Here is a 12828-nt window from a genome sequence, read left to right on the forward strand (position 1 = left end):
GTAATTGAGAAAGTTCAGAGAATGTTATCAGTTGTTGCAAGGGAAACTGAATGCAAAAGGATAGAGGTTATCCTTCAGTTATATAAGACAGATGAGACCACATCTAGGAGTGCTGTGCGTCATATTTGTCACCTTACTTAAAAAAGGATGTGAATGTGTTGAAGGCAATTCAGAGTTCTACAAAACTTAAACTTGGATAATAGGAGGGGTGTTTTATGAAGAGAAGGTTGGACAGAGTAGACTTGGGAGTTTAGAAGAGTTAGAAATGATCTGATTGAAACATTCAAGATCCTGAGGAGTCTGGACAGGGTAGATGTGGAGAGGATGCTTCCTCTTGTGCAAGAATCCTGAACTAGAGTTTTTTTTTAAATATCAAGGGTCATTCATTTATAACACAGAGAAAAAGTAAAAATTCTGTCTCTTTGGAAGTCTCTTCCTGAAAATATGGTGGAAGTGTCCTTTAACATTTTTTAAGGCTGAAGTAGATAGATTCTTGTTAAGTGTATGTGGGCGTGGGTGGATTAGAAAGAGAAAGAAGGAGGAGGATAACAGGTAAGTGAGAAAGGCGGATTTGAAGTTACAAATTAGATCAGCTATAATCTTACTGAATGGTACAGCAAGATCAAGGAACTGAATGGCTTATTGATACGGATGTTTGTATCTAATCAATTGCAATGTCACGACATGCTAAATACACAAATATTTGCATTTTTACATAAAGGCTTGAGAGTACTTTGCAAAATTAGAGTTATTGCTAGAGAGGATTATTCAGGTCAGCAAAATAAAACGTATTTGACCATATTTTTGGCATAGAATTCTCTTTTTAAAAAGGTGTTAGAGGGGATTATTTCATTCCATTGAGTAAACAATCAGAAATGTAGATCTTGGAATAGAAACTTACTGCACTTTCAAACCCTTTCAGGTTGGGAGTCAGCACTGGGTACCTCACATTTGGATACTTTCGGATTCCTTGTATCACTTCCTTCTGATCAGCCATCTACACAGAAAACAGCATTAGATACAATCTAGTACACAGAGTAGCTAAGTACAAGATTAGTCACTAAGAGAGGTCATGTTAAGGGCTGCAATACAACATTAACTACTAACATCATGAAATGCCATTTCCACTGAAAAATAATTTAACAATAATTATAATGAATTAGTATGACAACTTTCACTAATGCAGCGAAACACCCCAAGGCACTTCACACATAGTATCAACCCCAAAATTTGGGAACAAGCTGCCCAAGGAGATACCAGTTCAGGTGAACAAAAGATTAGTCAAGTAGCAAGCTTTAGAGGGAGCATCTTAAAAAGAAAGAGAGACCCTGACTTTCACCAGAATGGCAAAAGTGCCAGAATTTGTCAGGAATTACAATGTATTTGGGAGCAGACAGGACTTATACAGTTAATGGTAGGGCCCTGGGGTGTATTGCTAAACCAAGAATCTAGAGGTGCACAGTTGCTTGAAAGTGGAGTTACAGGTAGACAGGGTGATGAAGGCAGCGTTTGGCAGATTTGTCTTATTGGTTCGAACACTTAAGTATAGGATTACAGAAAATTGGTGAAGCCACTTTTAGAATACTGTGTATAATTCTGGTAGTCCTTCTATAGGAAGGATGTTATTAAACTTGAGAGGGTGCAGAAAATATTTACAAGGATGTTGCTGGGACTGGAGAGTTTGAGCTATAGGGAAAGGCTGAATAGACTGGGGCTATTTTCCCTGGAACATTGGAGACTGAGAGACGACCTTATGGAGGTTCATAAAATCATGACAGCCATGGATAGGGTGAATAGCAAAGGTCTTTTTCCGAGGCTGGGGGAGTCTAAAACTAGAGGTCATAGGGTTAAGGTGAGAGGGTAAAGTTTTAAAAAGGACTTGAGGGGTAACATTTTCACGCATAGGGCAGTGCAGAGGAAGTGGTGGGATCATGTCTCCTCCTGATTAATGCCCATGGCAGATAATAGGTGAGTTGGTATTGAGGAGGAATGGAAAATGTTGGCAGGTGGGAAATTACAACATTTAAAGTGCATCTGGATGGGTATATGAATAGGAAGGATTTAGAGGGACATGAGCCAAATGCTGACAAATGGGACTAGGTCAACTATGGATGTCTGAATGTATGGTTGGTGCGGATGAGTCGGATCAAAGAATCTGTTTCTGTGCTGTATGGCCATGCTTCTACTGGAGTGGGATGTTTGTTGACACAAGGTATGAACCAGTTAAGTGAAGGATTCTTGGAGGGATTTGTTGAAGCAATTTCACTGTATTGGATATTTGGTTTGCATCAACGAGAGTGCCTTTTTCTCTCTGAATAGTGACATTACCAATAAGCAGATAACTTATTTGCAGTTATGCCTCCTCCTGATTAATTACTGTTGGTGGATAATAGGTGAGTTGGCATTGAGGGAGATTGCATTGGCATGGGGCTATAAATAGCCATGATGACTGGGAGCATATGGGATGTGATGAGTCATGGAAGATAGGCCATAACATGCATGAAGGGCATAGGTGTAGCTACAGGGGCAACTAATGGGGCACAGATGGGATAGCAAGGGGAAATGAGGAAATGTGACCAAGAGAGATATTTTCTATTCTAATCTTAGTTTTTAACCATTTTATTTAGTGCCAAAATCCCCATGCAGGCTTTCCACAGGAATTGGGCTGCCTCTTTGGCTCTTCCTTGGTCACCTACCTTATTCACAAATAAAGTCCAGTCTCTGGATCAAAAATCTGAAGCTTGGGTGGCTATTTTATAATGGTTGCATTCATAAATCATAGTTTCTGCCAGTATTGCTTCCCCAATCCAGGAATGAAAAACAGGGCCAGAGAGTTGAAAACAGAATTCCAGAGCTTAAGATTAAGATGACTGAAGACAGACATCTATTTTTATAAAGCAGACGATCAACAAGGGATATATTTTCTCTTAATCTCCTATGGGCAGGACTCAATGCATATACAAGATGGAAAAAAATCTATTATATACTTACACAAACATTAATAATTTCAATTACACAGCAAATTTACCTTTTAAACAGCACAGCGTTGTTTTTTATCCACATGGCTGGAAAAGCAGTTATAGTTTGATGTGGAAGTTGACAATCCATTTAATAACTTCAGCTGAAGCAATCTGAGTCATTGTGACGTTACATGGAATGGATCTCGCAAAAATATTTGGGCTACAGCCTGACTCGAATCACAATTTGAGCTGTTCCTCACGTCCCACTTGTAAAGCAAGTGGCAACATCTTCCCTGGCCTGTCCTCAAGCCGTTGATGGTTATCCAAATTTTCCAAGAACGATTGAATCCTGGGACTTCACCAATTGGATCTATTACTTGGTTTCTGCTGGTGATGTCTGCAGGAATCACACCATCAAGAGGAGAGGTGTCGGCAATTTATAGTGTACGGATCATGTTCAAGAATTCACAACAAGATTTCAGACAAGTGCATGGAGATTTTGAGAAGTCCTGTGTTTATGCGAGTGCCATCAGTGTAGAAACAGAAATCTGTACTGTGGTTGTTCATATTCAGAATCTGGGTCTATAAACTGCTTAACTTTCAAGTCTGACAAATAGATATGCAAAAGCTGTTCAAGGTTAGTTCAAATTTCTAACCCTGCTTACCTGAGGAACCCATTTTGGAGAGACAAAGCTTGTTGCTTCCACAACAGACAACCCAGCCTCGGAGAGAAGGTTAATTAAGTGAATTTTAACATCAGCCGGAACAATGACCTGCAATTGGAAACAATTAAAAGTAGGAAACCTCTCAGGATAAAAATTCTATGCAAATATAGCAGACAGAAATTCCAAAAAACAAATTTCAATAAAGACTGTAACATCTAAACCAACAACACTGACTTTTTCCTTGCTTGTTGTACTTGAGCCAATTCAATTTCAACACATGGTCTCCAGAATTGACACGGCGCATATTTACTAAATTGCTTATCCTCAATCCAATGATATTAAACACTTTTTATTCAATAGTATGCTTTTGTTGGATTTAGTGATGCGACACTCAACTGTAGATAAAGGGCACAGAGTCATAGAGATGTACAGCGCGGAAAAACTTTGCTCCAACTCGTCCATGCTGACCAGATATCCCAACCTAATCTAGTCTCATTTACCAGCACTTGGCCCATATCACTCTAAACCCTTCCTATTCATATACTAATCTAGATGCCTTTTAAATGCTGTAATTGTACCAGCCTCCACCACTTCCTCTAGTAGCTCATTCCTTACACGCACCACCCTCTGTGTGAAAAAGTTGTCCCTTAGGTCTCTTATATATCTTTTCCCTCTAACCTTAAACCTATGCCCTCTAGTTCTGGACACCCCCACACCAGGGAATGACTTTGTCTATTTATCCTATTCATGCCCCTCATGATTTTATAAACCTCTATAAGGTCACCCCTCAGCCATTGACACTCCAGGCAAAACAGCCCCAGCCTATTCAACCTCTCCCTATAGCTCAAATCCTCCAAACCTGACAACAACCTTGTAAATCTTTTCTGAAGCCTTTCAATTTTCACAATATCTTTCCGATAGGAAGGAAACCAGAACTGCATGCAATATTCCAAAAGTGGCCTAACCAACATCCTGTACAGCCGGAGCATGACCTTCCAACTCCTATACTCAATGCTCTGACCAATAAAGGAAAGCATAACAAACACCTTCTTCACTATCCTATCTACCTGCAACTCTACTTTCAAAGAGCTATGAACCTGCACTCCAAGGTCTCTTTTTAGATTAGATTAGATTACAGTGTGGAAACAGGCCCTTCGGCCCAACAAGTCCACACCGACCCGCCGAAGCGAAACCCACCCATACCCCTACATTTACCCCTTACCTAACACTACGGGCAATTTAGCATGGCCAATTCACCTGACCCTGCACATCTTTTGGACTGTGGGAGGAAACCGGAGCACCCGGAGGAAACCCACGCAGACACGGGGAGAACGTGCAAACTCCACACAGTCAGTCGTCTGAGGCGGGAATTGAACCCGGGTCTCAGGCGCTGTGAGGCAGCAGTGCTAACCACTGTGCCACCGTGCCGTCTCTTTGTTCAGCAACACTCCCTAGAACCTTACCATGAAGTGTACAAGTCCTGCTAAGATTTGCTTTCCCAAAATGCAGCAGCTCACATTTTCTAAATTAAACTCCATTTGCCACTCCTCAGCCCATTGGCTCATCTGATCAAGATCCTGTTGTAATCTGAGGTAACCTCCTTCGCTGTCCACTACACCTCCAATTTTGGTGGCATCTGCAAACTTACTAACTATACCTCCAATGTTCATATCCAAATCATTTATATAAATGACGAAAAGTAGTGGATCCAGCACCGATCCTTGTGGCACTCCACTCGTCACAGGCCTTCAGTCTTAAAAACAACCCTCCACCACCACCCTCTGTCTTCTACCTTTGAGCCAGTTCTGTATCCAATGGCTAGTTCTCCCTGTATTCCATGAGATCAAACCTTGCTCACCAGTCTCCCATGGGGAACCTTGTTGAGCGCCTTACTGAAGTCCACATAGATCACGTCCACCGCTCTGCCCTCATCAATCTTCTTTGTTACTTCTTCAAAAAACTCAATCAAGTTCATGAGATATGGTTTCTCACGCTCAAAGCCATGTTGACTATCCCTAATCGATCTGGCCTTTTCAAATACATGTAAATCCTGTCCTTCAGGATTCCCTCCAACAACCTGCCCACCACTGATGTCAGGCTCACTGGTCTATTGTTCCCTGGCTTGTTCTTACCACCTTACTTAAATAACAGTACCACGTTAGCCAACCTCCAGTCTTCTGGCACCTTGTCTGTGACTATCGATGATACAAATATCTCAGCAAGGGGCCCAGCAATCACTTCCCTAGCTCCTCAGAGACCTCGGGTACACCTGACCACGTCCTGGGGATTTATCCACCTTTAACCGTTTCAAGGCATCCAGCACTTCCTCCTCTGTAATCTGGACATTTTGCAAGGTTCACCATCTATTTGCCCATATTCTATATCTTCCATGTCTTTTTCCAAAGTAAATACTGATGCAAAATACTCATTTAGCATGTTCCCCCATCTCCTGCGGCTCCACAAAAAGGCCGTCTTGCTGATCTTGCAGAGGCCCTATTCTCTTCCTAGTTACCCTTTTGTCCTTAATGTATTGTAAAAACCCTATTTGCAAAAGCTATCTCATGTCCCCTTTTTGCCCTCCTGATGTCCCTCTTAAATATACTTCGACTGCCTTTACACTCTAAGGATTCATTCGATCTCTCCTGTCTACACCTGACATATGCTTCCTTCTTTTTCTTAACCAAACCCTCAATTTCTCTAGTCATCCAGTGTCCCCTACACCTACCAGCCTTTCCTTTCATCTTAACAGGAATATACTGTCTCTGGACTCTCTTTGTCTCATTTCTAAATGCTTCCCATGTTCCTGCCGTTCCTTAACCCGTGAACATCTGCCACCAATCAGCTTTTGAAAGTTCTTGCCTAATACCGTCAAAATTAGTCTTCGTCCAATTTAGAACTTCAACTGTTAGATCTGGTCTATCCTTTTCCATCATCCACAGATTCTATCAACAAACACATCGACCTGGACCCAATATACCGGCCACTGCAGCGGACAGCTGGAACTGACAACCGGAAGCTGCAGAGACAAACCACTATAAATGCCGGAGGAAACACCACAGAAGTACTTCACAGGAGGCTCCCAAGCACTGAGGATGTCACCTAGACAGGGGACGAAACGTCTGCAACACAAATTCCCAGCTCGGCGAACAGAACCACAACAACCTTAACACAATGGCAGTCCCAGTATATGTTTGTAAAGTTAAAATCCCCTCCTACTACCATCCTATTCTTCTTACAGATAACTGAAATCTCCTTACAAGTTTGTTTCTCAATTTCCCGCTGACTATTAGGGGGTCTATAATATAATCAAATAAGGTGATCATCCCTTTCTTATTTCTCAGTTCCACCCAAATAACTTCCCTGGATGTATTTCCGAGAATATCCTCCCTAAGTACAGCTGTAATACTATCCCTTATCAAATGCTACTCCCCTCCTCTCTTACTTCCCTTTCTATCCTTCTTCTAGCATTCAATAAACTTGAATAAATAAAATGCCTTTAAAGTAATGAAATATTCAAGGTATTAAAATTTTAAGCAACTGTCTTTTAGTTAGTCAATAGCTGCATTACCTTAGTCAACTGGTTCATTGATAAAACGCAACCAAAGATTTATTGCATGTTGCAAATCATTGCAGTTTAGTTTTATTGAGCTAATTGCTTGTAACATTTCCAAATCTAGAAAAAAATGCATACATTCCTAAAAGTGTTCTTATTCTTGGTGGATTTTGAGAAATCAGTTTCACCAGGCATTTAAACTGTTATTTGATTGTCATGAGCATTATGGCTAAATCTAACTTTGTCCACATCAAACCTCCATACCTGTACACTTTCAATAAAGTGGAGCAACAAGGTACAAAGTGGGTCCCAGAAGGAGAAACCATGGACAGGTTCTTCAAATCCAAAAGAAAGCCAGGCCAATTATTGTCCCTCCATCGCCACCCTGTTCTAGTCTGAATTGCCCAACTACTCAAAGTATAGAGTCATACAGCATGGAAACAGACTGTTCTATCCAACTAATCTACACCGATCATATTTCCAAATTAAACTAATCCCACTTGCCTGTGTTTGGCTCATATCCCTCCAAATGCCTCATATTCATGTGTTTATCCAAATGTTTAAAATGGTCTAACTGTGCCAGCATCCCATCACTTCTTCTGACAGTTCATTCCATACAGAAACCATTCTGTGTGAAAAGATTGCCGCTCATGTCCTTTTTAAAACTTTCTCCTCTCATCTTCAAAACTTATCCAGAGTTTTGAACTCCCCCATCCTAGGGAAAAGACCCATTGCTATTCACCTTATCTCTGCCCATCATGACTTTATAAACCTATTCAAGGTCACCCCTCAACCTCCTACGTTCCAGTGAAAAAAGTCCCAGCTTGCCCGCCTAGTGTGATGGAATACTCTCCATTTGCTTGGATGAGTGCAGCTGTGAGAAAGCTTGACACCATTTGGGCCTACTTGCTTGGCACCACATCAATTCTCTCAAACACTGATGCTCAGAAGTAGCAGTGTGTACCATGTACAAGATCCACTGCAGAAATTCACTAAGGCTTCTTCCAAACCTAAGACCATTCCATCTGGAGGGACAAGGGCAGCAGACATGTGGAAACACTATCAATGACCACCAATTTGTCACTCACATCCTGATTTGGAAATATATCACCATTATTTCACTGTCACTGGGTCAAAATGTGGAGTTCTCTCCTTAATGGCATTGTGGGTCTAAATACAGCACATGGACTGCAGTGGTTCAAGAAGGCAGCTCACCATCTTCTCAAGGGCAGATCGGGACAGGCAATATATGCTGGCCCAGCTGTTGATGCCTATATCCCATTACAGAATATTTTTGAAGTATTATGTATTTGTCTTCACAGTAGCGTTACACAGAATGCATCCCAAGAATTGTAGAAAATGAAAAGATAAAGGAGATGGAAGAACTTAAATGACCTCAATCACTGAGGAAAAGGTATAGGGGAAAACTAATGGGACTACAAGCCATCAAGTCTCTCTGGAAATAACAACTGTATTTTAAAATATTAAGAGAAGTAGCTGCAGAGATACGGATGTATTAGATGTGACCTTCCACAATTTCCTAGATCCTGGAAAGGCCACAGCAGATTGCTGATTTTCCAACGTAACATCTGTTTGAAGAAAAGAATGGGGTGGGGGATAAAACAGCAGGAGCCGATAGCGCAGCTAGCCTAATATCTGTCAAGGAGAAAATGCTTATCCATTATTAAGGCAGCAGTAATTGGATACTTAGAGATTGTGATACAGAGGGAAATAATATCTGACAAATGTCACGCTTTTTGAAGATGTAAAAAGCAAGTGGTTCAAGGAAAAGTAATATATGTCATGGATTTGGGTTTTCATAATACATTTGATAGGTTGCCATGTTATGAGAGTATATTTGCAAGAATATATCATTGACTAATGAACTGAAGGCAGAGTCAGGATAAGTGGGTCATTTTCAACTTGGCAAACTAGAACTAGTGGAGTGCCACAGGGATTAGTGCTCAATAGGAACAATCCTTACAATCTGTATTAATAATTTGGATGAAGGGATTGACTGTATTGTAACCATGTTTGATGAAGATACAAAGGTAGGAAATCAAGTTTGAAGAGAATACACCTCCAAAGGAATCCTGATAGGTTGTGAATGGGCAAACAAATGGCATGAGAAAATTTTAAATTGTCTACTTTGATATCCCGTAGAGAGTGGAGTAGTGGTAATGTTGATGGATTAGTAATTCAAAGGGATAGGTTAATGTTCTGGGAGCTTGGGTTCAAATCTCTCCATGGCAGTTGGTGAAATTTAATTTGGTGCTCAATTTGACAATATATACTAAAATTGTAACAATGCAGAGCAGGATAACAAGAGGCTCAGAGGAATATATGGATCTTGGGGTGCTTGCCCACAAATTCCTGAAGCTGGCAGAGTAGATTAAGAAGGCATAGGGGTCATTTGCTCTTGAGCAGTCAAGGCATAGATTATGAGAGCAGGGAGGTTGGGCCATTGGAGTACTGTGTGCCATTTCAAACACATTATAAGAAGGGTGTATTTGCATTCGAAGAGGGGATTTACCAAATATTTCCTTGGATGGAGCTCTTTAGCTATGAAGGGAAGCTGGGTAAATTCAGGTTGTTTTCTTTGGAACTGAGAGGGGGCCTGAAAAAAGTTTATAAGATTGAAGGGTATGTACAAGGTGGATAGAATGCAGTTGTTCCCCTTAGTCAAAGGCTAAGAATAAGGAGGTACACTTTTAAGATGAAAACCAGAATGTTTTGAGAGGAGTTGAGGAGAACTCTTTTCACCCAGAGCGTTGGGTGGGACTTCTGGGAGGATCGTTAGGTAGAAAACCTCACAATTTTTAAAAAGCATTTGGATTAACAAAATGTCATAATATTCAAAGCTATTGGTCTGGTACTGGAAAGTGGGACTAATGGAGACTCAAAAGGCCAAAGGATGTCTTCTGTACTGTGTGATTGTTTAGTGCGATTCCTGTACAGGATTCAAGTAAAATTGGGAATTGCTGTAGATTGGTTAGCTTGGTTAGAGTGGTGCTGGAAAAGCACAGCAGGTCAGGCAGCATCCGAGGAGCAGGAAAATCGACATTTCGGGCAAAAGCCCTTCATCGGGACTGAAGGCAGGGAGCCTCCAGGGTCTCTCCACCTTGGAGGCTCCCTGCCTTCAGTCCTGATGAAGGGCTTTTGCCCGAAAAGTCGATTTTCCTGCTTCTCGGATGCTGCCTGACCTCCTGCGCTTTTCCAGCACCACTCTAACCTGGACTCTGATTTCCAGCATCTGCAGTCCTCACTTTTGCCTGGTTAGCTTTATTGACTGGGCATTTGGTGTGCAATGTACAGTGACAGTGGTGATTGAATTTCCTTCCTCCAATCCAGTTCTTCAGCCTTCACCCAAACTCTATCCTCCATACCCACGCATCTCAGCTTTCCAATCTCTACCATTGCTCTTCCTCGACTGGTACAAATATTGGTAATCGTGGAAATACTGTTTGCTTACTATATGTAACATATAACTTGGATGTTTTTTCTCATTAAATCGACTCAATGTTAGACACATTGAGATTGACATATTAGCAGTTGCTACAAAGCAATGTAATCCCATCCTGCATCATCTTTCCACAAATTATTGTCATATTAATTTTATTCAATGGGAACTCTTCTGAGGAAGGGTCACTCAACTCAAAATGTTAAGTCTGATTTCTCTCCAGAGATGCTGCCAGACCTGCTGAGCTTTTTCAGCAATTTCTGTTTGTGTTTCTGATTTACAGCATCAGCAGTTCTTTTAATTTTTAAATAAGATTTTCCTGGTTTGATGGGATTTCTCAAAAATGGGACATCCTGTGATTAAATTTCTCCTTAAATTGAGAATAAGGTATGTCTGCAAAAAACAAAACTGAAAACAACCAAAAAGAAGCAATAACCTTTAAAATTGTACAAATGTCAACTGGGCAACATCTTTTATTAACTATGGGAATGCAGTTAAATTTCGCTCTGATATCAGTAAAGCCATTCTTGCGAAAAGTTAACAAAATAACTTTCCATTTTCAACATTCAAAGTAAAGTTTCTACATAATGTCAATTACCTTCTCATTCTGTAGACCATCTCGGGGTCCAACTTCTACAATCTTCACTTGTTCAGGCAGAGATTGTGCCACAGCTGCACAAGTCTGAATTATAAGAAATTATTAATATCTTCCAATGTTTAAACATTGCTAGAAATATTCCTGAATTTTCATCTTGCATTCATCAGGACAGAAACACAATTAAAAAAACTTTAGAAAGGAAGTATCAATTTATATAGCAATACAGGAGGATGCCGATTGTTTGGCTTATGGTCGGCAGGGAGCTGACCTGCTTGGTTTGAATTTCAGTTAACAGACTCAGTTAACATTTTGTACTGCACCATTTAAGTTCTATACTTCCAAGAAATTAATCTTGTTATTTACTACTTCAAGTTTTAACATTGTTTCCTTGACCCTTTCACCAACTGGAACAGTTCCCCCACCCCATCTACTCTACCTTGCAATTTGAATATCTCTATCAAATCTCTTCTTTAAGGACAACCTACTTATCCATTACAGTTTTGTCAGCCAATATTTGATTTCACTTTACTTTAGCCAGATTATTGCCACCCCATTGAAATTGGTCCTCCCCAATTAAATTGCTTGTATTTTGGATAGCTCCTGGTCTTTTTATTTGGCTAACTTAAACCTAATGACACTACAATCACTTTTCCTTAAGCGTTCATCTCCTAACAAATCTACTTAACCCACTTCATTTCCCAAACTGAGATTTAGCAATGCCTCCTTCCTCATTGGAACAGAAACTTACTGCTCCACAAAATTCTCATGAACACACCAAAAACTCTTTCCCCTATTTTACTCTTTAATTATCCATATACACTGAGATAGTAATAATGTAAAGTCCCTCATTATAATTATTCTTTAACTTTTAACCATATGTCATTTCCTTACCTTTTTGTTCCTCTTATCTTTTCCCAATGTTGGCGGCCCAAAGAGTATACATAACATTTTAATTGTACTGCTGCGGTTCTTAGCTATAACTAAATTGATTCAGGATATAATCAATGTTTTCTGTAATTTTTTTTCTGCTCTGCGATCCATGTTCATGGATCGGCTGATCAGCATATGTGCAACACCCCAGTGGCTGCATAGCCGTGCAGTTTAGGGGAAATGTTGTTTATCTCTTCAGGTGGGTTTTTTTCTTCAGCACAGTAATGTTCTGCTTAATCAATGCTTCCATTTGTCTTTTTTTTCCTGAATACCTTGCATCCAGCAACATTTATTACCCAATCCTGCTTTGTTTCCATCCAGATTGCCATTACCACCACAATATGGGTGGCACGGTGGCTCAGTGGTTAGCTTTGAGTTTCTCCAGCACTTTGTTTGTATTTCCGATCTCCAACACCCATAGTACTTTGTTTTTATTATACGCACAGTAAATCTAATTTGGACAAGATTGCATTTTTTCTTATTCTGACTATCTAATTTATTATTTAATGTCTTGTTCTACTACAGTCTATCCAAATTCACTGTGCATGTTTTTTTTCTCTCAAAAATAATCTCCTGGTTTTCATTCCTCTGCGAAATCTGTATATATCACCATATTTACCCAATGCTCTAAGGTAAACAGAATTGTCCTTGTACCTTAGTTC

At 40.3% G+C, this 12828-nt stretch overlaps 1 protein-coding gene across 3 annotated transcripts in view; it reads right to left on the minus strand.

The window, feature by feature from the left end:
- The window catches only part of hmgcl (3-hydroxy-3-methylglutaryl-CoA lyase), a 39933-nt gene that overhangs the window by 17947 nt on the left and 9158 nt on the right, over positions 1-12828 (minus strand). For 2 of the 3 annotated variants that reach the window (XM_043717758.2, XM_043717757.2), the window contains exons 2-4: positions 11237-11320; positions 3626-3733; positions 902-997 (exon numbers count right to left, since the gene is read on the minus strand). In XM_043717758.2, coding sequence (XP_043573693.1) covers positions 902-997; positions 3626-3733; positions 11237-11320 — 288 coding nt within the window. Of the gene's footprint in view, positions 1-901; positions 998-3028; positions 3605-3625; positions 3734-11236; positions 11321-12828 lie in introns of those variants that run through there. The other variant, XM_043717759.2, reaches the window with a different exon arrangement.

Source organism: Chiloscyllium plagiosum, unplaced genomic scaffold, assembly GCF_037043375.1.
Source record: "Chiloscyllium plagiosum isolate Xiang-an unplaced genomic scaffold, Cpla_swu_hap1 HiC_scaffold_30, whole genome shotgun sequence".
Taxonomy (NCBI): domain Eukaryota; kingdom Metazoa; phylum Chordata; class Chondrichthyes; order Orectolobiformes; family Hemiscylliidae; genus Chiloscyllium; species Chiloscyllium plagiosum.